The sequence below is a fragment of the Aspergillus pseudoviridinutans genome, assembly GCF_018340605.1.
Source record: "Aspergillus pseudoviridinutans IFM 55266 DNA, scaffold_3, whole genome shotgun sequence".
Lineage (NCBI taxonomy): Eukaryota > Fungi > Ascomycota > Eurotiomycetes > Eurotiales > Aspergillaceae > Aspergillus > Aspergillus pseudoviridinutans.
The window spans coordinates 1,872,367-1,893,636 of NW_025091283.1; the positions used below are offsets into that span (position 1 = coordinate 1,872,367).

The 21,270-nt window shown below is 49.1% G+C and overlaps 7 protein-coding genes across 7 annotated transcripts; 2 read left to right on the top strand and 5 right to left on the bottom strand.

The window, feature by feature from the left end:
- Positions 1-1,123: 1,123 nt before the first annotated feature.
- On the bottom strand, positions 1,124-1,816 carry mpt (putative DNA repair and transcription factor Ada; the record flags this gene model as incomplete). Its single annotated transcript, XM_043300332.1, has 1 exon — positions 1,124-1,816. The coding sequence occupies one exon, from the start codon at positions 1,814-1,816 to the stop codon at positions 1,124-1,126; it is 693 nt and encodes a 230-aa protein (XP_043156267.1).
- An 843-nt stretch (positions 1,817-2,659) lies between these two features.
- Positions 2,660-3,680, bottom strand: Asppvi_004380 (60S ribosomal protein uL2; the record flags this gene model as incomplete). The annotated part of the gene is made up of 4 exons (XM_043300333.1): positions 2,660-2,797; positions 2,870-2,955; positions 3,034-3,525; positions 3,632-3,680. 4 exons carry the CDS (start codon positions 3,678-3,680, stop codon positions 2,660-2,662), a joined length of 765 nt encoding a protein of 254 aa, XP_043156268.1.
- Positions 3,681-5,072: 1,392 nt separating this feature from the next.
- Positions 5,073-7,185, top strand: Asppvi_004381 (uncharacterized protein; the record flags this gene model as incomplete). The annotated part of the gene is made up of 5 exons (XM_043300334.1): positions 5,073-5,273; positions 5,377-5,546; positions 5,661-5,790; positions 5,850-6,218; positions 6,271-7,185. The coding sequence occupies 5 exons, from the start codon at positions 5,073-5,075 to the stop codon at positions 7,183-7,185; spliced, it is 1,785 nt and encodes a 594-aa protein (XP_043156269.1).
- A 539-nt stretch (positions 7,186-7,724) lies between these two features.
- Positions 7,725-8,476, bottom strand: Asppvi_004382 (DUF1770 domain-containing protein; the record flags this gene model as incomplete). The annotated part of the gene is made up of 3 exons (XM_043300335.1): positions 7,725-7,772; positions 7,881-8,075; positions 8,168-8,476. The coding sequence occupies 3 exons, from the start codon at positions 8,474-8,476 to the stop codon at positions 7,725-7,727; spliced, it is 552 nt and encodes a 183-aa protein (XP_043156270.1).
- Positions 8,477-8,819: 343 nt separating this feature from the next.
- Asppvi_004383 (adenosine kinase) lies at positions 8,820-10,180 on the top strand (the record flags this gene model as incomplete). Its single annotated transcript, XM_043300336.1, has 6 exons — positions 8,820-8,871; positions 8,954-8,969; positions 9,039-9,189; positions 9,255-9,596; positions 9,658-9,995; positions 10,063-10,180. 6 exons carry the CDS (start codon positions 8,820-8,822, stop codon positions 10,178-10,180), a joined length of 1,017 nt encoding a protein of 338 aa, XP_043156271.1.
- A 1,114-nt stretch (positions 10,181-11,294) lies between these two features.
- Positions 11,295-14,264, bottom strand: Asppvi_004384 (uncharacterized protein; the record flags this gene model as incomplete). Its single annotated transcript, XM_043300337.1, has 7 exons — positions 11,295-12,320; positions 12,388-12,938; positions 12,988-13,578; positions 13,644-13,821; positions 13,893-14,019; positions 14,086-14,172; positions 14,236-14,264. 7 exons carry the CDS (start codon positions 14,262-14,264, stop codon positions 11,295-11,297), a joined length of 2,589 nt encoding a protein of 862 aa, XP_043156272.1.
- Positions 14,265-16,660: 2,396 nt separating this feature from the next.
- On the bottom strand, positions 16,661-19,430 carry Asppvi_004385 (FTFMHR domain-containing protein; the record flags this gene model as incomplete). The annotated part of the gene is made up of 3 exons (XM_043300338.1): positions 16,661-19,106; positions 19,173-19,227; positions 19,298-19,430. The coding sequence occupies 3 exons, from the start codon at positions 19,428-19,430 to the stop codon at positions 16,661-16,663; spliced, it is 2,634 nt and encodes an 877-aa protein (XP_043156273.1).
- Positions 19,431-21,270: the final 1,840 nt, after the last annotated feature.

Here is a 21,270-nt window from a genome sequence, read left to right on the forward strand (position 1 = left end):
TTACAGGAGTACCTTAGATGACAAGCGGAGTTGATACGGTGATATCCAAGTGCGATTAATAGTGGACTTCTACCTGTGATGCCTTGCTATATGTCCGGGTGGTTTATCGACTATCATCATATCATGGAAACAATGATTGACCATCGAACCACACGAGTACTTAGCTGCCGACCACCTAATAGGAGAAGGTGAGTGTATGTCCCATTCAGATGGTTATGATGTCTGAGACTCCTGAAACCTGGTTATCTGAAACTTAGCTTCTTGGTTAGCCTGGAGTCTTGCACTGTTATTGTTAGACTTCATTTGCCGTAATCGTATCTGTCTACAGAGTAACCTGTACACGCGTTGGTGGGCCGCTTGTGGGACGTTGTCGAGGATCACAGTCCCTTACTGGTGGATTGAAATTTCAAAAGTTCAGAAGTACTCCGTAGACGGAGCAGGTTGCCACGATACTATTTACAGAACAAATCAAGCACCGTATCTATACCGTACAGTACTCTAACCGCCCCATGAGGTATCAAAGGGAGAGCCATAAGACTGCAATAATAATGTATGGTGCATGGCGGAAATATATTTAAAGCTTGTAGGTTGGTAGACTTGTGGCTCGAAGAACTGATGGCTTAGATTGCCGCGAACTTCACTATACAACATCTACTGTAATTCATGGAAACCAGGAGCTGCAAGTCTGTAGAAGAATGAAAAATATATCTCTCGTTGGACGGTGATATACAACTGTTGTTCGCTTTTACTTGATTAAACACTGCAAAGTTAGACAGTCTGTAGTGCATACTTAAAAGAAACTTAAAAAACAACATGTTATATGCTATATGTGTCATCACCAAGAAAGTCCATATGTATCCACTGAATTTTATACTATTAATAGAGTGAAGTTCACAAAGTGTATACACTGTACAACAACACATATCCTCCAACAGTCTTCCAACCTCAGCGCAAAAAATTCATTGACCAAGGGCTCCTATGATGTCAAATGTACAAGGAATTAAAGCATACTGCATACAGCGTACAGCACACAGGAGATACTCATCTGTGCTCTCAGTTATTCACATACAGAAGGCTCTCCTGTATATCCAGTGGGATCGGTCGAAATGAACGAGCTTCATAGCTATTGTACCTTCTCTGGCCACAGAATATACTCATTCTCCGCAGCTAACATAGCATCGAATTCATTCCAAACAACAGCATCGTTGGTGGTCGAAGCACGGGAATCATTCAAAGCGCCGAATGGGTCAGGCTCGTAGCAGACACTATCGTCACCAAGGGGCCGGTTCACATTCCAATCTTCACCTAGGCCAGAGTCAACCGAGACATTTCGATTCCGACAATCCAGAGCAGATGCCGAGTATTGCCCCGGCGTCACGCCCATGACCTTTTTGAAAATGCGATGGAAATGACTGGGCGTCAGGTTGGCATCGCTGGCCAGCTTCTGAAGCGTCGGTTTGCAGCCGTTTAGGACTTCCAAATCAATGGCTTCGCAAGCCTTTTGTATCAACTGGACTTGTGGATTTGCCGCCCAGTGCGTTTCCGGTTTGCAGCGCTTACAGGCCCGGAACCCTGCTGATTCTGCCTGTGAGGGTGTGTCGTAGAATGTGACATTGGCGCGGCGGGCAAGGCGAGCTGGACAGGATGGGCGGCAGTATATTTTTGTCGTCAGGACGGCGTAGACGAATGTATTGGCGGTTGCATCGCGGTTCACAACTGCTTGCCAACGTGCAGTAGCAGACGTGGATGGCCTAGCGGCCCTGGCCAGGGGGAGTATCTTCTGCAGGGCATTATTTGAATCATCGACCACATGCATTTTGATGTATCCCAGAGAACAATGAGATGAAGAGCAAGTAGAGATGCTAGTGATGAGTTATGGGAGTTTGCAACTCCTGGTGTTTTCCATGGAATACGACAACTCTCCTTGGTGCAGCTCGCGCTGCTGATTGGTCACTTTGAGAGCAGAACCTCGTTTCCATCAGTTAACGGGATCCGAATCATCTGAAAGGTAGGTATCCGACCTCCCTTATTTGTCTCCAGCCAGAATCAGAACCAGTGAGATAGAACAAGTGATCGTTTTAGAAGGAGGAATGCAAGGGCTGGCTATTATACAATATCGACAAGTCTAGGACAGAGCATAACGGAGTCGAGTGAAAGTTGGCTTTATATCTTGGCTACAAACGTTGGATGAGGTCAACTTCCGAGAATGAATGCCCTCGGCGGTTGAAGTACATTTGAGAGAAGCCTAAAGGCCATCGTCTTCCATGCTGATAGCAATGCAGCAGCTGCAATAGTCTATTCTGAGCCATCTGCTCTGACCTGAAGGTTAAGTGAGCTCAGACTCCAGGGGTTTGATGCCACACGATGGCTCATCATGTTGAACACCGAATGAACGAGAAAAGGGAATTTTCATTGATTACCACGAGGTTCTTCCGCTCTTGCTGAGACATGCGTCATGTAATGCATCGCGAGACACTGGATTCCATCCCATTTTTGTTCTGATCTTTTTGGTCATCATGAAAAAAAATTTTGTTGGCCACAACCTTAATTCGCTAAGGACGTGTGGAAGATAATCCGCAGTCGCCTAAGTACATATGTCTCATAGCAGAAGAGCATTTTCAACCCGTCAAAAAGAACAAAACTCCGCACAAGATCACATTTAATCCTTGGTCTTCTGGGTACCACGGAGCAGACCAGTTCTCCGGGCAGCAATAAGACCGGCTTTTTGACCGTGGGCGGCGTAGCGAGAGATGGTCGAGGCCTTACCGATATGCTGGTGGTTACCACCACCGTGAGGCTGTAGAGAGAATCCTTGTCAGATATTGTTCGAGAAAAAATATATACAAAATAAGAGAAGGGCAGATCTTACGTGATCGACGGGGTTCATGGCAACACCACGAGTCTTGGGCCAAGAGTTGCGCTTGACAGCGAACTTGTGCTTGGCACGAGAAGCCTCTGTAGATACTCGTTAGCAACCGACGCCCTTCATATCCTTCCACACTAAACGGGGGTTTGAGAATCAGAGTAACATACTGAGCAGAGGCTTGTCGGTACGACCACCACCAGCGACGATACCAACCATACCACGAGCGGTGTTCTTCACAACCTTCTTGGCACCACTGGGGAGCTTGATTCTGGTCTTGCCCTCCTCAGGGTTGTGGCCGATAACGGTAACGTAGTTTCCGGAGGTACGACCAAGAGCACCACGGTCACCAGACTTCTCCTCGACGTTGGAAACAACGGTACCCTCAGGAACGGAGGCGAGGGGGAGGATGTTGCCGACGGTCAGGGCAGCGTTCTTTCCGGCGTAAATGAATTGACCAGTGTACATGCCCTCGTTGGCGATGAAGGTCTCGGTAACCATCTTGAACTTGTAAGGGTGACGGAACTGGACCTTAGCGAGAGGAGCACCACGGCCGGGGTCGTGGATGATCTCCTTCACAACACCCCTGACATATCCATGGCGCTCAGCGAAGTCGAGCGTGCGGAACTGGGCAGGAGCCTTGTTGAGACGGGTGTGAGCCGCTGAAGACGTAAAAAGACATCAATTAGCATTTTCTGGATTCTCGAATGTAAAAGTTCCTGCAAAGTCTCGCATGCAGGTTATTCATTTCATTGCGGTCGCACTCACTGAAAATGGATCCACGACCCTTCCTCTGATTGCGGATCACACGACCCATGGCGACTTTCTATATGTTGAAACCTTTGCGTTAGTATTCAAAAGAAAGACCGCCGGCGACCGTTGGTGGGAGTTATCAATTGCTCGTACCTCAAATCGAAAATGGGCTTGTCGGGTTGGTGTTGAGAATTCGTCGGAGGATGGGCTGTGTGGGCTTTAGGGCGAGATCGCTAATCTAACCGAGTTGGCGCTAGCGCCGTTTGGGCCCTGGCGCGGCTGTGATTTGCGCGCGGATAACGTGACGTCTTGACTTACGTGTAGATAGCCCTCAAATACAAATCATCACTTGGTGCCGTTTTTCCAACTCCTGGAGTAAATACCTTCTAGCCGTGTGGTCTTCGTGGCCATTGTCCTTCATTCCATAGGTGTCTAGAGGATTGTCTTATAAAGGCTGACGCCAATCCTCGATATATCAATGAAGTTTGGTGCAGACTTTCTACAGTTTTGCTCAAGCACCTCTGGCCTAATGTGCTCGCTTAAATAATGCATGGGAATTCGTTCCGGATGGATCCAAGATGAGATGCATTTGCGCTTATTTCCTGCGACAAAATACGTGGTTCTCGGGTACAGGAGCAAGCTGAGCTTCAATGACATGGCGAATCTTGCAACGGACCCCTCATTTTTCCCTCAAATCTTCTGGATAATATCAGATTATTGACAGTACCCTTCAGGCACAACTCTCAGTTAGCAATCGGTATTGTGCCGCAATTTCGGAGCTAATAGGCATTCCGATGGGCTTCTGTCATTGACAGGCCCAAGCAGCTGAGACATTTGCCACTATGCATCTCAAAACTTTTGAGAATTTCAGTATCTTCATGAAGTTCGTCTAGTCTTTGGACGAGAAGACAGAATCTCTGCATCCAGTATGCTTTTTGGAGGGAAGAGGATTAGATACGTTTGGAACATGTCTGAATCGTTCTCCCTCCCGTACGTCCCCCTTGACGGCTCATATTGTGATGCTCCGAGTGGCCCTGGTTGATCAAACTTATGATGGTCTTCAGTTGATCTTAATCATTTTCGTCTGTTCATGGAGTGTAACCCTTCCTGGCTACAGTTGATGCTCAATCCTAGGGAACGCCCCTGTGATGACGCACATAATCTGCTTCAGTATCTCAATTCCCTAGGCTCAGTTGTATGCTTGTATGAATGGTGCACCTAGAATCTACATCTTTATTGCTATATTTGAGTGAATTCATAAGAGATTAGAGTGTTCTTGAGCAAAAAACTAGTCACCGCCTGACATTAACTGGTACCATCCATAAGGCCGGACAGTCATGGCGCGTGGAAGCCGCGCTTCAACCGAGTAGCGTCAGTAAGGGAACTTCTTCGCGGCGCGGACTTGCCCACCGTCACCTCGTCCTCGAATGCATCACATTGAGACAGCACCCCAACCATGTCGAACATGTCGCTTTCCGACTCAGATCTCTCGTCGCTATCGTCAGCGCCTCCTTCAGAAGATGAAGTTGGTCCTATGGCTCTCGATGAGCCTGTTGGCATCACCAAGTACTTCAAGAAGGAATCCGAGTCTCCGCCGCCGAAACGGGAGCCCTCACCACCTCATGAATATGTTCTAGCTGATAATCCTGACATTGCAGTAAGTTTAGAAAGTCGCTCGAGCTTACAGAAGCTCCCATCGACAGTCTGGCGCGCCAGACTATTCGCTACAGCCTGTTTGCTAACTTGTCGCAACTTTATAGTTTATTGTGATGTTCCGCGCGCGTTTTCATGAGGTCTTCCCGCGATCGACGCCACACTTTGGACCCCAGGATATCGAGAGAGGTGTCGTGGAGCTTCCACCAGGCGATTATATTGAGAGACTTCTATGTGCATTGCTCGGTCTCGTGCTAAATCGGAAGAAGGATGTTGAGTATGAGCACCTGGTCCCTACACCATCAGATGGCCACCGCACCATTTATTCCTTATGCTCGTGCAAGGCTTTTGCGACCAGATAGAGGACTAACTATTTCACGCTGATTCACAGCCGAGCTCACTACCAGCGACCTCTTGAAGAGGCAATTCAAACTCATGCCTCCCAATGGCCCAAGGCTTGGCAAGGAAAGAACCCCCTTCATGGGGGTCGCACCTTTGCAACAATGTCACCCGAAGAACGCGTATGCCAATGCGATGCGGATATTCCATTACAAGTCCAAGGCACTGATAATTTGAATAGTTGACATTGCTGAAGTCGCTGATTCTCTGGTCCCTTTCTTCATCTGAAGCCGTTCAAGCCAAGATTAAAGAATCCTACAAGCAAGCCCGCCATGAGGACGATCTGAACCAACCGCTTTCAGTCCAACCGTGGGGCCGTGACGGCCTGAAGCGTCGGTACTGGCTGGTCGAGGGTTTGGATGATACACATTTCAGGTTATATCGCGAGAGCAACCCGGCCCTCAAGAACGTTACGTGGTGGAGTGTAGCCGGGAGTATACCCGAGTTGAAGGCTGTCGCAGATAAGCTGGATGGAGAGAAGAGTATACATGCGAAGAAGCTCAGTGAACGGATCAAGAATTCCATACCTCGTTTTGAGGGCTCAGAGGAGGTAAGCTGCTATAGCCGCCCGTGCTCTAACCTTCTTATTGACGACCCGCAAGAAACGCAAGAGACGGGACTATCGCATTGCCCGCAAAGCCGCCTTCGCTCGACCAGAGCCCGGTTTTTCACTGTACGAAGGCCGAACTCGTGGCAAGAAGCTCAAGTACACATATTCAGATGACGAGGATATCTTTTCCGACGAGTTTCCCTCAACAAGACGATCGACACGGAACGCTTCCGGAATTTCAACACCTGCAGAACCTGCGGGACCCAGATATACTGCAAGTGGTAGGCAGATACGCGCACGAGCGGGTGGCCTGTACGGTGAGAGCCTCCTTAGTGGCCAGCGCGGCGAGGAAGCCGAGGAAACCGGTAGACCCCAAAGGTCTCGGGCGACTCGAGCAAATGGCTATACGGACTACAATATGGACGATGAGTCGGACGCTGGTCACTCCAGTGGAAACGAGTGGCAGGGTGGCGAGGAAGAGGAAGACAATGATTTCGAAGGCGATGATGAAGGCGACTTGAGTGGGGACGAGTCGGTCATAAACGGACAAGATCGGAGTCTGGTGGTGCAGTTAAGATACGGCAAGGGAAAACTACCAAGCAGCCCTCACGAGCCTGTCGAGGAGTCGTCAGCAGAGAAACTTCAAAATGCACATACAGACTCAGCGGACAAAGCAGACATAGCAAATCCGTCAACGGCCTCTGAGACTCAGGCTATGAGTCAAGTGCCGGACTCTGAGACCAACAGACAGATGGATACGGCAGACGCGCAAGCGCCGACTGTGGATGTCGGGAAAATGCCCAGCATTGTGCCGATGAACACAGCTGTTTATGAGCAGAAGGCCGATCCACTGAATGAGCTTAACGGTCAACAACGAGAGACGCGTGAGGGTACTGAACAGCCTTCCGGAACCGACTTGTCGCGAAATCAAATAGCTCCCATCAACGGTCCAAATGAGACGGGTTGAGAATTCTTGAATCACGGCTACTCCAAGTTTCTTACCAAAAGCGAAGTCTTCACCTGACACTCGATTAGTGTTCTGTGGCGCAGTGTTACCATTTCCGAAAACCATTAACACGAATTCAGGCAAAACGGGAGTTTGTTTCCATCGAGAGTTTGTCAGGCTTCTGTTGAGCGGTATATTTACGTTCAAAGGTCTATCTGGCCTGGAGTTCGCAATGGTTCTTATAGCAGGATGATTTTATATGAGGCTCAAGGGGCATGTCACACCGAGCCCAGAACTCGGCTGCTGATCCAGGCGCAAGGACTACTGCTGACTCAACACCTTCTACCTACGATAAATGTATATTATTTTGAGGCGGGAATGAGACGCTTTAAAAGGTTAGACGAGAATCGCAAAGTATGGTTGGACTTTTTGCTTGCATATCGATTACGCTATGCAATATGAAGTCATTGACAACGAAGAAGAAAAGAACGCCAAATCCCTAACTCCGATAATGCAATGCGAGTCCCTGTCCCAATATGGAAAAGTGATGCAGAGAGACTTTAGTCTGCACCAGCATTCGAAAATTGCGCCGTGTAGAACTGTAAGAACTCCGAGAACGTCAGCTGCAGATCGACTTGATTTTGAACCATATATCAGAAATAGGTATATTCTCGCGCCAATGTCTCGCTTGACCACATTGAAAGATGTGCACTTACGTCTTCGACCTTGGAAGCAAGCCGAGGGTCCTTTGTGGTACCCAGGGGAGGAAGCTTCCAATTATTGACTTCGTACCACCACCTTCGTAGTCTGCTACCGAGCGTCTGGCCACTGAGAGAAGCTGTGCGGTTCCAGTAACGCCAGCCAGAAAGCGCAAGAGTCCAAAGAGTACCCTGGATGAGTGGTAGAAGAACCTAATATTTTGCGACCCATTTCATCAGCATTCTAGCGTTTCAATTCACACAGCGACAACGAGATCTCTCAACTCATAGTCGAGTATCCGTACCTGGTCCCGAATGGTAATCCATGCAACTCGTCCCCATGTGTCGGCACCTCGCAAGCTGGCGAGATAGCTCTGCTCAAACCGCAGATCGGGTAAAGGAGGAAGAGTATGACGGCGTGAAACGGGTCTAACCATGCGACTGGGATCAACAATATCAGACGGGATGCTGTCAGTTTCGGAGGAAGAGCGTCGTGCCACAGGTCGCTTCTCCGAGGCGGCGGTTGGAGGATTGATGTCGTGTCTCGGGGATGGATCCCGCTTGATTGAGGCGGTTTGGATGGTTTCTGCCAGTTCTAAAGCAGGGTCGGCCATTTTTTTGAGAGGTTTGAAGATGCTAAATAAATGAGTATTCCGAGTGAGTTTGTAGATGTCGGTTATCGGGGATTGTTCTCGTGTAGGTACACCGGACTTTGGAGGTTATCCGGTCTCCTGACGCAACAAATCATAAGGACCGCCTGGACCGGCAACTGGCCGGCCGCCGATCTCACTACGGTAAACCATTCCACCTCGCTGTCTGCCCCTCCTCAGAACACCCCGCCGAAGTATTATTATCATTAGTTTCTCCTCCTCCTCTGCTTCTCTTTCTTACTCCTCGTCACTCCGCTTCCTCCATTTTCCCTTCATACATATCGTATCGTCAATTGCAACGGGAAAAATGGCCGCTGCTCAGGGATACCCTTTTTTGTGCTTGGAGAACCCTCTCCTAGGTGCGTGTTATTTCACATATCCTGACAACGGACAACAACTATCCGGACGTTGATTTAGTATGCTGACCCTGAAGGGTCTTAGATATCCAAGCCGTCGGGTAGGTCACTGATGGACGACATCGGAAAGTCTAAACCAATTGGATATCAACTGATTGAACCTTGCACAGTGATGCCGCTCTTCTGGAAAAGTACGGTCTTAAGGACAACGATGCCATCCTTGCAGAGGAGAAGCACATGGGACTTTACGATGAGCTCCTTGGTCGTGATGCTAAGTTAATTGCTGGTGGTGCTGCACAGAACACCGCCCGCGGTGCCCAGGTATGCGGTGTAGATCACCTTTCTTCAGTCTGAGGCCATTGCTGATCGAGGATATAACCTAACAGTACATACTCCCCGAGAACTCCGTCATGTACATTGGCTGTGTCGGTAAGGACAAGTACGCGGATATCCTCAAGGAGGCCTGCAACCAGGCTGGTGTCCACACTGAGTATCGTGTGGACGATGTCCAGCCCACCGGCAAGTGCGGCGTCATTATCACTGGTCACAACCGTAGCATGTGCACTCACCTCGCTGCGGCAAACGAGTACAAGATTGACCACTTGAAGCAGCCTCATGTCTGGTCTCTTGTCGAGAAGGCTCAGTACTACTATGTTGGTGGATACCACCTGACAGTCTGCGTCCCTGCCATTTTGGCCCTTGCCGAGGAGGCCGCTGCCAAGAACAAAGTGAGCAAGATGCCCTTCCTTCTGCATCCTGCTCGATTGAGGTTAACCTTTTGCGATTCAGGTCTTCATGCTTTCTCTTTCCGCCCCCTTCATTCCTCAGTTCTTCAAGGACCAGCTTGACAGCGTTCTGCCCTACACCGACTACACTTTCTGCAACGAAACAGAAGCTCGCGCCTACTCCGAGAGCCACGAATGGGGTACGGATGATGTCGTCGAGATTGCGAAGAAGCTCGCTCAGCTTCCCAAGAAGAACACCAGCCGTCCCAGAGTTGCTATTGTCACCCAAGGCACTCTGCCCACGATTACTGCTACCGTTAAGCCAGGCGGTGAGGTTGAGGTCAAGGAGTTCCCTGTGCACGAGATCCCCAAGAGCAGCATCAACGACACCAACGGTGCTGGGTAAGTCGTCACCAGTCATTCTGCTAATGGTCAACGGAAAATTTGTGCTGACGGGTGTTGTTTGTAGTGATGCGTTCGCTGGCGGCTTTTGCGCCGGTGTTGTTCTGAACAAATCTCTTGAGGAGAGCATGGATATGGGCCAGTGGCTCGCCAGCCTGAGCATTCAAGAGCTGGGACCTTCGTAAGTTTCTCATTCATCTTTCTGTTTTACCGAGGTCCTTTGTCGAAAATAGGCCGTATTTTCGAGGGCCTGCGACCGTTGCCAAACTGCGTCCAGTTTCATTGCGCTAGTGGACAACGGTGCAAGAATCATTTCAATGAATGACGACTAACATCGTGACTTTGCCATATAGTTTCCCCCTCCCCAAGAAGACCTACACCTCCAGCCGCTCATAGAATACCAACCACTTATTATATGTGACGCCCGGCAAGCCATAAGGGGCTATTGCGAGCTTGCAGCATAAAAATATTTCTGGATGATTCAACCCTCTATACCCAGTTGTCCTTGACTTAACGTCTTAGACTTTTTTTCTTTTTTGTTCTTTTCTTTTTAAGATCACTTCCTCCAAAAATTGCGTACAACACTGCGCAGGTATACGAGTTAGGGTACCGCTAGTATGCGGAAGCCGCAGGCTGGTGACGTTCTCAACAACGATGTAATGAATGAATTTTTCGGTCCTATATATTACTCAAAATTCAAGAAATAGAAATGAGCCATAAATTCAAGTCCCTTGTTTTGACTTGGACGTGACAGAAATTTGACGATGTTCGCATTGGAATTTCAAATAGCTCTCTCCTACAAACGGCAAAGAGGAAGCTAATCAATTTCCACAATTTTGAAAGCACCCGAAGAAGTACAAAGGATAGCATGGCTCGTTATTATTCAAAGAAGTAGCCGTCTCCATCAGCATGAAAAAGTACCCAAGGTCTACCCTGAAGTCAACTGTCTGATTCTCAGCAGATCCGACGTTCGGTCCCATCGACGGGACGCCCTCACCAGCAGTGTTGGAAGGTGGGATAGAAGAGTGATTGCATGACCTAGTCAGCTTGTGTGAGATAACAGCAACAGTCGCGATGCGGAGCTGCTCAATAGCCGACAAACTGTCCCAGGATTGTACCGGAGCTAGACGAGGGAGAAAACAGTGCACATGATCGAAAGCAAGGTTGTCGCTTTGCTCTCCGAATCAGAACCGGACGATCCGCCCGCTCCCGGATTATACGATGCTTAAGAGGGCTGTGATCGCGTCCCGCGGCCTCTGGTCTTGTTGTCAATTCACAAACCAAGGGGTCTCGCGTGAATCACCCGCCCTGACCGTAAGATGGAGTCTGCCCGATAGTGCCAAAATGGGAAGCAGATCGACGACTGGTTGGTCCAGAACTTGGGAAGCCCGCTCCAGAGGATAATGTACTAGCCAGGAAGGCATCGTTGGCCCATGATGCATTTACTAAGCCACTTGACATGGGCTGGCTTGGTACTCCGAGAGAAGGAGGGGAAGCCGCTCTTCCCAGAGGACTTCTATCCCAGCCTGTTCCCGAAAGACCATGATAAGCTGCAGGAGTTGAGGAAGACATCCAAGGGGACATTGAGCTTGACCCTCCAAGAAGGTTGTGCATTGAGGTTTGTCCAACGAGGCTTTTCCGGAAGATGAGCTCGTTTGTAGTCATATCATGGGATGCATGGCGAGGGTCCGGGCTTCTGTTGTCTACTGTATTGGCTTGACCTGGATGTTGTCCCAGGCCTGGAGGCGTTCTTGGAACCGAGGATCCACCGATGTCGGGCGACAGTCCGGTGCTCCAAATACTCGGGATACCAGGAAGCGTAGGTCGAGAAGTGTAGGACTGGGACAACGGAGCTGCTGATCCAGCTGTGGGATTTGGCATTGAGAGCTGGAGGCCAGGAGGTGCGATCGGAGGATAGCGAGCAGGGGCATCTGTCTCGCGAAGGGTCGAATTGAGACTCGACTCGAAGAAATTGCTAGGTATTGGTTGCTGATTGGTGCTTCGAGGGAAAGTGAGCTGGTCTGGAAGTGTAGGAGCGTTTTCATAAGTGTCCGACTCAACCAGTCGTTCGACACCTTCGACAATGCGATGCATATTAGCGGACATTGAAGCAGACGCAGACTGCGAACCGCCAAAAGTACTCCTTGAATCCGCAGCGTAATTGGCGTCCTTAGTCACCTGCTGAACATCCTCTCGTTCAACGCTCGCCGTGGAGAGCGTGTTATGATGCCCGGAGGGGCTGGCGAAGAACTGGGAAGGAAGGCCCTCTTCTTTGTAGATAAACGTCTTCTTATCCTCATCATCCACAAGGGCTATAGGAATTCTCTGAGATCGCAAAACAGTATCAGTAAGTAATCAAATGATACAAAAGAACCAACAGGACAATTCGTACGTTGCTCACAACTAGATCAAGACCGTCAATCACAAATTCACGGATCCGGTACAGCATCTCGATGTTGGGATGACTTCTTTCGACTCCAACATCGGTCATTCGGGGTTTCTGCTGGCCAGTAGCACTCAAATAGCGACGGGACGCGGCGTCTTTGTTGAGCGGCGCAAATCCCAGAGTCTCCTCATCTTCTTCCAAGAGGTAGTCAATTTCCGGAAGATGAACAACATCGAAAGTTGATGCGAGGAGGCTCAACGTATTGGCATAGATCTTCCAAAACTCCGTAATTTGAACAGCGAGAGGAGTATCCTTCTCTTCCTTATGTGCCACTAGTGAATGACTGACGATAAGGAGCCAAGAACTATAATGTCGTAGAGCAGGTAGTACGCGGCGCGCAACAGCGGTGATCTTGTCCGGCCCGCTCTTCGTGTCTTTGCTGAGCGAGTCTTCGCCAGCAAACCTCTCCAGCTCTGCTAGAAGGATTTGGAGCAGCGTGAAAAACGTCTTAACGTTGATGCGCTGAAAAAATAGCCGTGAATTGGACACTGACTCTTCTGAATCAATCAACAACAGTCTCAGTAAATGCGACGTTAGAGAGCTTACCATCGGGCTGCGTCCACGAGAAGTCCTCTGCTGCGATGTTAACGAGGCAGAACTTTTGAAGCGTCCCTTCAAGTGAGCGCTCCTTCAAGTCAACGGCTAGCTGGTTCAGTACTTCACTCTCAAGCTCATCATGCTCGGGAAAATCATTTCCTTTGTAGCATTGGGCGTGAAGATAAACAAACCAAGGGGCCAACGCTCGCCCTGGAATCCCTGCATCCTCGGGTCGAATTAACTCTCTTTTACGCCAAGCATGGCGCACCTTTCTGAATTCGATCTCCAAGTTACCCTTGGCGGATGGATGAGGCTCCTGGGCAGCTAGGGCTCGGTAAAGGTGGTAAGTGGCCCGCAAGTGATTGCCGTCAGCGAGGGCTATTACTGCCAACTGGTTGTGCGATGCGCCTGAAGCAGGAAAGATGGCTATAGCCAAGTCATAGTAGCCAATAGCGGGACCCCAATTGCGGTCCTTGCTCACCAGTTCGGTCTCGCGGTAGCGAGACAGATCGCCAAGACGGATAAGCGTTGAGTGGCATGATTGAAGGACAGTTGCACGGAGAGCGTCAGAAGCCTCGACTGGAGGCTGCGCCGATAGATCTAGGTAGGTAACAAGACTTGTCTTAATGAACGCCCTGGAAATTGACGGGGACGACGTTGCTCACTGTCAAAGTTGAACTTCCGTGCAACTTTTTCAAGCTCCGGGATACCTCCGAAGTGCGACGACAACTGCTGTATGTATCCTCGATAGAATCTCTGGCTGGATTTGATAAAGTCAAGGTAATGCTTTTCGAGTTTGCGTCTTTCTACCGGCTTCTTCTTCTTTGCATTCTCCTCGCGAAACTATGATACAAGCCACAATTGGTTAGTAAACGGCGTGCGCGATGTTGTACAAAACAATTTGTGACACTCACGCGGGAGAGTAGTTTGCGAAACCGGGCGTTAATTTTAACATGTGCATCCCAGAGTCGGGATTCAACATCGATAGAGCGAGATGTTTCAAATTCTTGGAGTATGGCATTCTGACAAGCGGCGCGAAACCTACGACGGACCGTCAGATCGATGTGCGCGCAGAGAAAACAAGCCAGCCTCAGTTTATGGACTCACTCGGAAAGGTAATGCGAGATTTCAGTAAACGTAGGCTCCTTCTCAGCAAGGCTCTTTAGAAGCTTCCCTTCGGCTTCAAGCGCAGTCCTACAGTGATGCGAGTCAGACATGTGCCATTCCGTGGCATCGGAAAGTAAGTGAAGTACTAACTGCCACACATTTTGAAAAGCGGACGCCATGCTCAGGGTGGGCTTGATCGTGTCTGTATCACTCCACCCTTGACTTCGCCCGTCAGATGGCTATGGCTGGCTGAGAGTCTGCGGGCGACGAAAGTAGTGAACGATCCATCAGTAGTATGGGCGATTGGGCACTAAAGAAGACGAATGGCCGGAATTGCAGAACAATCTGCTGGGGTATCAGTCAGGAAGACGTGACGTCGAAGTAAGCTGGGCGAAGATAGATGACGAGGGGTTGAGGCCACCGCTCATGGGAATGCAAATCCCATATCACGGGAACTTTTTGAATGCCCGTCCGCAAAAAAGAAATAATGAGGGATGGAGAGTGGAGTGGAGGAGTCGCAATAGACGCTGTTCCTGTGGCTTGCAGCACATTTGATTGGTCTATGCCTCTGTGGCTGGTGTATTTATGCATGCATTGTTCAGCTAGTATGTAATCGGCTTACATCACTGTATGTAAGATACAGTTAATGCCATCATCCACAAGTCCATATCAACTAGAAGCAGTCCCCTCATGTAAATGTCACAGTAGTTCTTTTCCACTCTCATTTTAAAACATATACTCTAGGTAAACCACAACCAAGGGATCACAATGAAAGAATTTTTCATTTCAACCAAGCGCAGCAAGCAATACCAATGAGCACTGCAGGAGTTCTCTCCCACCTCCCATCTGCATCTCTCCCCACCAACCAGACGACACCATTGACCCTAGAAAATTAAAAGGAGAACAGCCAACTCAGAGCCGGGAAGCCTTAAGACATGTCTAAACGCCCTCGCGTCTCAAGGGCCACCTCACCGGGTCGATCACCTGAGACCTGGTCAAGATCACCGTCCCCAGCATCTTCAGCGCCGTCTTGTGAACGTTCCAAGATACTCTTGCAAGACACGGACGAGCCTGCTGTCGAAGTGATGCATTGTTCACTTCCTCCCCATAGGGACGTCATTTCCTTCTCCTCCTATGAAGATTATGAGGTACACTATTTGCAAACGCACGTCAACCGATGTTCAGAGTGTGGGAAGAATTTCCCTACAGATCGATTCCTGAATCTGCATATCGAGGAGAATCATGATCCACTCGTTGCTGCGAAGAGAGACAAGGGAGAGAAAACTGTTCGTCAGCCCTGTGAACATTGTTTTCAGAATCAATTACTGTGTAACGACGGTCACGGCTAACGAGAGCTCCTGCGATGCAGTACAGTTGCTTCATCGAGGATTGCGACAGGAAATGCTCTACACCTCAAAAGCGACGGATGCACTTGATTGATAAACATATGTTCCCAAAGGTATTTTCCTTCTACGATCGTGATTTCTCATTGTAACTAACACCTAAGTCACAGACGTACAATTTCTACATCGTCAACGACGGTATCGATAAGCAAATATCTATGCTGAGATCACCAAATACACACAGACGACGCATATCGGCTACCGCGCCATCACTGCAGGAAGGCAGGCTGAGAAACCGAAAGACATCCGAATCGCACTCGCATGCGGTCGCTCCTGCAGTGTCCAAACAAAGCGTGGGACATGTAAGTCGAGAGGAAATGGAAATCACTCAACTAGAGGAGTCCATGTCCGCGTTGCGATTTGTCCCGGCAAGTGTTAGTAGAAACCAGAGGAAAACCAGGAGTAATCCTGACTAAATCCATGTAATAATACTTCGTTCCACTGTTAGACTAATGCAAAAATACATCATGCAAACGACTCAGCATCTCAAGGTTGCGCAACACGGACATAAGTATAGAGGCAAGCGAGAGAATACCCCATAGTCTTCTCGTCCTGTTAAAGACATACAAGTATATTGACGACAATCTGACCTCTGGGACTGAAAACGACAAGACAAACCGACCGCTCGACGCAGCGAGAACGCCAGTATAGACCACACTTTTCGGATCTTCTCTCGTTCCCTGGAGCCTCCCAATCCCCTTTTTAGCAGCAATGACAAGGCTGTTCTGGAGCTATGGCCAGAAAAGGCTGGAAAGCCATGACCGCATCTTCATCGTGTATGAGCATCCTGACTAATTTATACACGCCCCAAACCAGGTGGAGAAAGGAAAAAGTACCAAGAACAAAGGCGTCAAGCACAAAAATAGAAACATAACAGATGAAAGATGAATTCATAGACGCGGGTATATAGCAACATCACATATCATCCATGTCGATGAGACTGAAAGCATCAATGATTCGCAGGCCAGTGAGCCACGATGGAACTAACGATTCTGTTCACTTTGCAGTCAACAAGGTAGGGTACCCTAACAAGTTCGGAGAGCACATAGGGCGCTTGCAATGCTCCTTCTCCACAGGGGACCGGGTTTCCTCAGCGGGCAGATCGTCTGTCAGTGTCTGGAAGGCTGCATGCGGACCGGTTCCGAAACGGACGGACAAACGTATTCCTGAAGTCACAGCTGATTTTCTAAGACATCTGCATAAGCATCCAAGCTTGACCCAACCAAATCAACTATCGCCCAACTCGTGTTTCCCTTGAATGTCCTTGCCCAGACMCGAACAATAGCGACGCTTAGTTGTTTGGCCTTGTAAGGATTAGCCATAAATTCCATATCGGGCGCCCCTGGCGGGTCAACTGCCATGTCAGTCTCGTCCATCATGCTCTTGATCCACAAAAGTAATTTTCTTTCATGATCTGACATTCTCTGCTCCGAGTGCGTAGCTGGTATTGAGAGTAGCCATCGGCTCAAGAGAAAAGCGCACTCCAAACTGCAAAGGGAATGCTGAATACTCCAGAAGAACGAATGGGTTCTCGCCACAAAGTCTATTCCAAGACGTACGGGGATGGACAGTGCATGGGCAGAATGCAGTAAGGCCATAATGAGACGTGGGCTCCTTGCTATGGGCGGGGACTCGCTTAAGGCCCTGGCAATCTGAACTGGGTCTTGAGTGATTAGACGACGACAAGGGCCCAAGTCAACATGCAATCTGATGTAAGCGAGCCCTAAAAGGGCAGTAGAGGTGAACGCAATCGGCCCTGCTGGATTCTGAGGATCAATGCTGGATTCTGGAGTGCGTTTCCATAATGCCTTCCAAGCGCTCAGAGAGTTGTCTAAAACAGTCAAGTCATCGGGTCTGAGACTTGTACCTTGCATTGTGGGCGCAGATAGACAGAGTTGACGCGCGAAAAAGATCTGCTGGATAATAGCGTGTATAAGGATATAGTTTCCGAGTGGCGAGATTGGTGCCGAAGAGTTCGAGATGCTCGACTTTAAGAACAGTTTGGCGAATGCCTCCTGAAAGGGAACATCCACTCCGGGCCGGGTGCGACTGAGTCGTCTCCACTGAGACGCATTGCTCGCTTTCCAGACGTCGTGAGAGCATGGCATGTTCAATTTCAACTCCGCGTTCAGGATCAGAGGGGGGATGTTGTACATGATGGAGTGAAGATTGAAAAAGCAGTAGACGATGAGCTTTGTGCGTCTGTTGCCCTCTCTCCGTATCCACTCCTCCCAGCTATTTGGGTCAGGACTGGTCGCTGGTTCGGAGAGCCCATGCTCTCGAACGAGCCTTGCCAATGTACTTTGCAACGATAAAATTTCCCTAAGGAGTTCGGGGTGTCTTTCCCAAGATGCAAAAACCGTGAGCAGTAGGAATGTGCGAATCACTTCCATGTGAGCATCCGAATCATCTGATACATAAATTGAGGGATCAACCGGATGCGGCATGGACTGCTGCTGTTGCTGGAAAGGGCTACTAGCATGATTTGACATGGCCGACGAGCCGCGCGAGTTGTGGAATCCCGAACCAGGAGAATAAAAATTCCATGTCGGGCATGGCACTTGCTTGCTGTCTCTTCTTCGGAGACGCTCGAGCAGTATTGTCTTTGCCGCGTGAAACAGGTCAATTCCTCGATTATTTTCGAATCGATAATGCGACCCTGCTGCCGCTAGTGCGAGCGTCAGCTCAGGAGAGCATTTGGCAACCGAAAGTGTCGGGACATGAATAAAAGGAAGATGTTCATTCAGTCCGTTGATATAGCCAGCAAAGAAGCGAGACAGAGCGTGTCTTGATGGAGGTACAAATCCCTTCGGGAGAATATAAGCAAACTCCTCGAGTTTGGAAACGAAAACCTGGCGGTCAGCGTTTGAGATATCCCATGCCGGACGTGGACCATCGTCGCCGAAACCTAGTCGATCATCCACTTCGTGGGATTCGGGTTGCAGTGAAGGTAAACGAGATCCAAAATTTGAGAACGATGGAGGATCGTCGGCCGAGCGCGGGTCATTCATGATTTCTGTCCCTAGTCTTGAGGCTTCACGAAGAGATGGCTTAGAGTCAATCGAGAGAGTAGTTGGCAGCATGGGTTCCTCGACAGTGGAAAACACTCCCGAGTCCCAGTCGGATGAGAGACCAACACTTTCTAAAAAGACAGTGAAGTCTTGGACCGGATCACCTAAGTCAGTGAGATCAAGTATCGACGGTTCAAGCCCGTAGTTTTCGGTGATTGGCCTGTCCGTGACATGAGGGATTGGCTGAGGAGGGCCGACGGTATGCGAAGGCTTTCGCATCGACTCAAGAGCTTCCTGTTGGCCTTCAAGAGCTACATGACTGGCAGCATGAGACAGAAGATTCAGATCGTAACCCCATGAGGGGTTGAAATGCGTTGTCTCTATTATCGGTGCTGGCTGGACATGGACCTCAGGCGGAGGCGGCGGGATCGGCTGTGGCTGGACTGGTATTGCATCTGCAAGCTCAAGCATTCGCGACTCATGATGGGCCGTCTGTATCATAGAGGACGGCGTCGAAGACACCTCATGGCTACTGTGGTTTCGATGTTCTCGATTGGCCGCAGCCTCGGCGGGATGGACTAAGCGCTCATGTCGTACAAGTAGGTCGCTACAGAGTTTTCCCTCAAACTATTAGCGCCAGTCAAGAACTATGCAACGTAAGATAACGGCCTACCTCCTTGCAAATGATTTGGAGCATATGTCACATGAGAACGGTTTTTCCTTCGTGTCTACGATAATGCATTAGCATTTCCGTTATTCCTCAGCGCACCCACAGGGCCAATTTCAGGGTTACTCAACGAGTGCGGAGATGTCGTTGGAGGTGCTCCAAGCGAGCGAAGGACCTGCTGCAATATTCGCAGGACAAAGACTTTCGATGTGGCGTGGCATTTTTCTTCTTCACTTTACCTTGAACAGTTCTCTCTTCCTCCATGGCGAATTGCCTTGGAATTGGAGCATATCCTCACAGATGAGCAACAGACGAGCGGGGAAGAAAAACTGTGGGGTCGAGGCATGAGGGGGGTTACTAGCTGTAAAGAACCTAAGGACTGAGTCACGTGAAGCCATGGACCGCAATGAGGGAATTTTTCCCAGAGCAGCATAGAGCCGCGCTGATAATAATGATATTGCTCGAATGTCGCATAGGTGGACATTCGGTCTCATTGATGGCATATATATTTATTAACGCTGTGATAGAAGAATGTAGCTCATGTTCGTTCAACAATTATAGAGTTCTTGGTCCCTGACATCCAATTGATAAGGTACGGAGTAGATAGATACTCCATCCTACTTGCATATTTACACTCCGCCATCCCCACTGGTGCGGAGATAAAATGGTTTACGAGGTGCCAGCTGCTCCTGCCGTTTCAATATCTAACCTTTCTTTCTTCATCATAACTCCAAATGAGACTTTCTCGATATTCGGGTGTCTAGTGTGAACGGAAGAGACGGGAAAAGGGCGCACTAGTCACTACAGCAAGCACCTAGTACCGTGGTATTACATGGAGAATGTGATCGATGGCCCATTGGTTTGCTACTTCAGCTACAGATGGTGATGAGGAATCTTACTTGGGTTTCTGTCCTCTAATTTCAAGGACTGGATATACTACTGCTCCATTAACCCTCGGCTGTAATCTATGAATTCGCCGTTACCAAAAGGCCCAGAGAACACTGGGAAGCATCGATACATCAGGTTGGGAAAATAGGACAATATATATATGTGTAGTGCACAGCACCCAACACCAACGATACCTACAGCACTTCGATATTCTCCGTCAGAAAAGGTGTATACGATGCAGAGGATAATGAGTGAGTGTAATAAATTTATAAATGGTCCCTTTTCAATCGATAAGACAACCATTACTTGGCCATGACTTCCGAAACATGCGCTGCTCGGGAGGAATAGAAATATGCCAGGGCAAAGCACACCAATCCTTCTGCTTGTAAATTAGATAATACTACAATCATCATTACTTCTGGTTTGCAAAACCAGATCACTCATCTTTTCTCCAAACAGATCCGCTAGGTCCATGTGGGAGCCTACGTACATGAATACAGCTACTCGAGGGACAGCCTGGGCGTGGTAAGAACGCGCGCCCCGATGTTCTACACGTCAGCTTGAACAGGTTTGAGAGAATGCCAGGCCATTGAGTCGGGATTTCAATCGTTCTCAGGCCTGCACGCGGCAGAGCTAAGGTGCTAGCTTTCAGCTAATATGGAGAGACACGACCTCAAAGCGAGGCAGAGACATGAATTGAACGAGCAACCGTGTGATTTGAGCTTCAAAGTCTCGGTAACGCCGGCATGGGAGGTTCAAATCAGCAGCGAAGCTGAGTTAGGGATGCAGATCGAATCCCAAGGGGACGGCGGAGCTCTTAATGTGCCTGGACATACGGGTCAAGACAGTTCGCCCAAGCTGGACGCACAGCCACTAGATGAGAGCTTTATTTCGAGGAGAAGTGGCCATGAATAAAAGAAGATCTCATAGCTTTCTCCTACGATCTTGGAGAACGCGTGGATACAGTATAGGATTGCTCAATGCTCGCAGGCGAGACTGTGTCGGCCTGATCTTGATGTTCTGGAACTCTGGTTTGCTCCATAGAAAGACAGCTCGTATGAAAATGCATGTGGGCCCAACAAAGTAAACTCAATCGTGTTGGAATACGGAGTCCGAAGTATGAACGAACACAGTATTGGATGTATTGTTCGTCATTCCGAAAGATTGTAATGCAGATAAAATAGTATTCAGTCTGTCTCAGTCTGGGAAAAGTTTG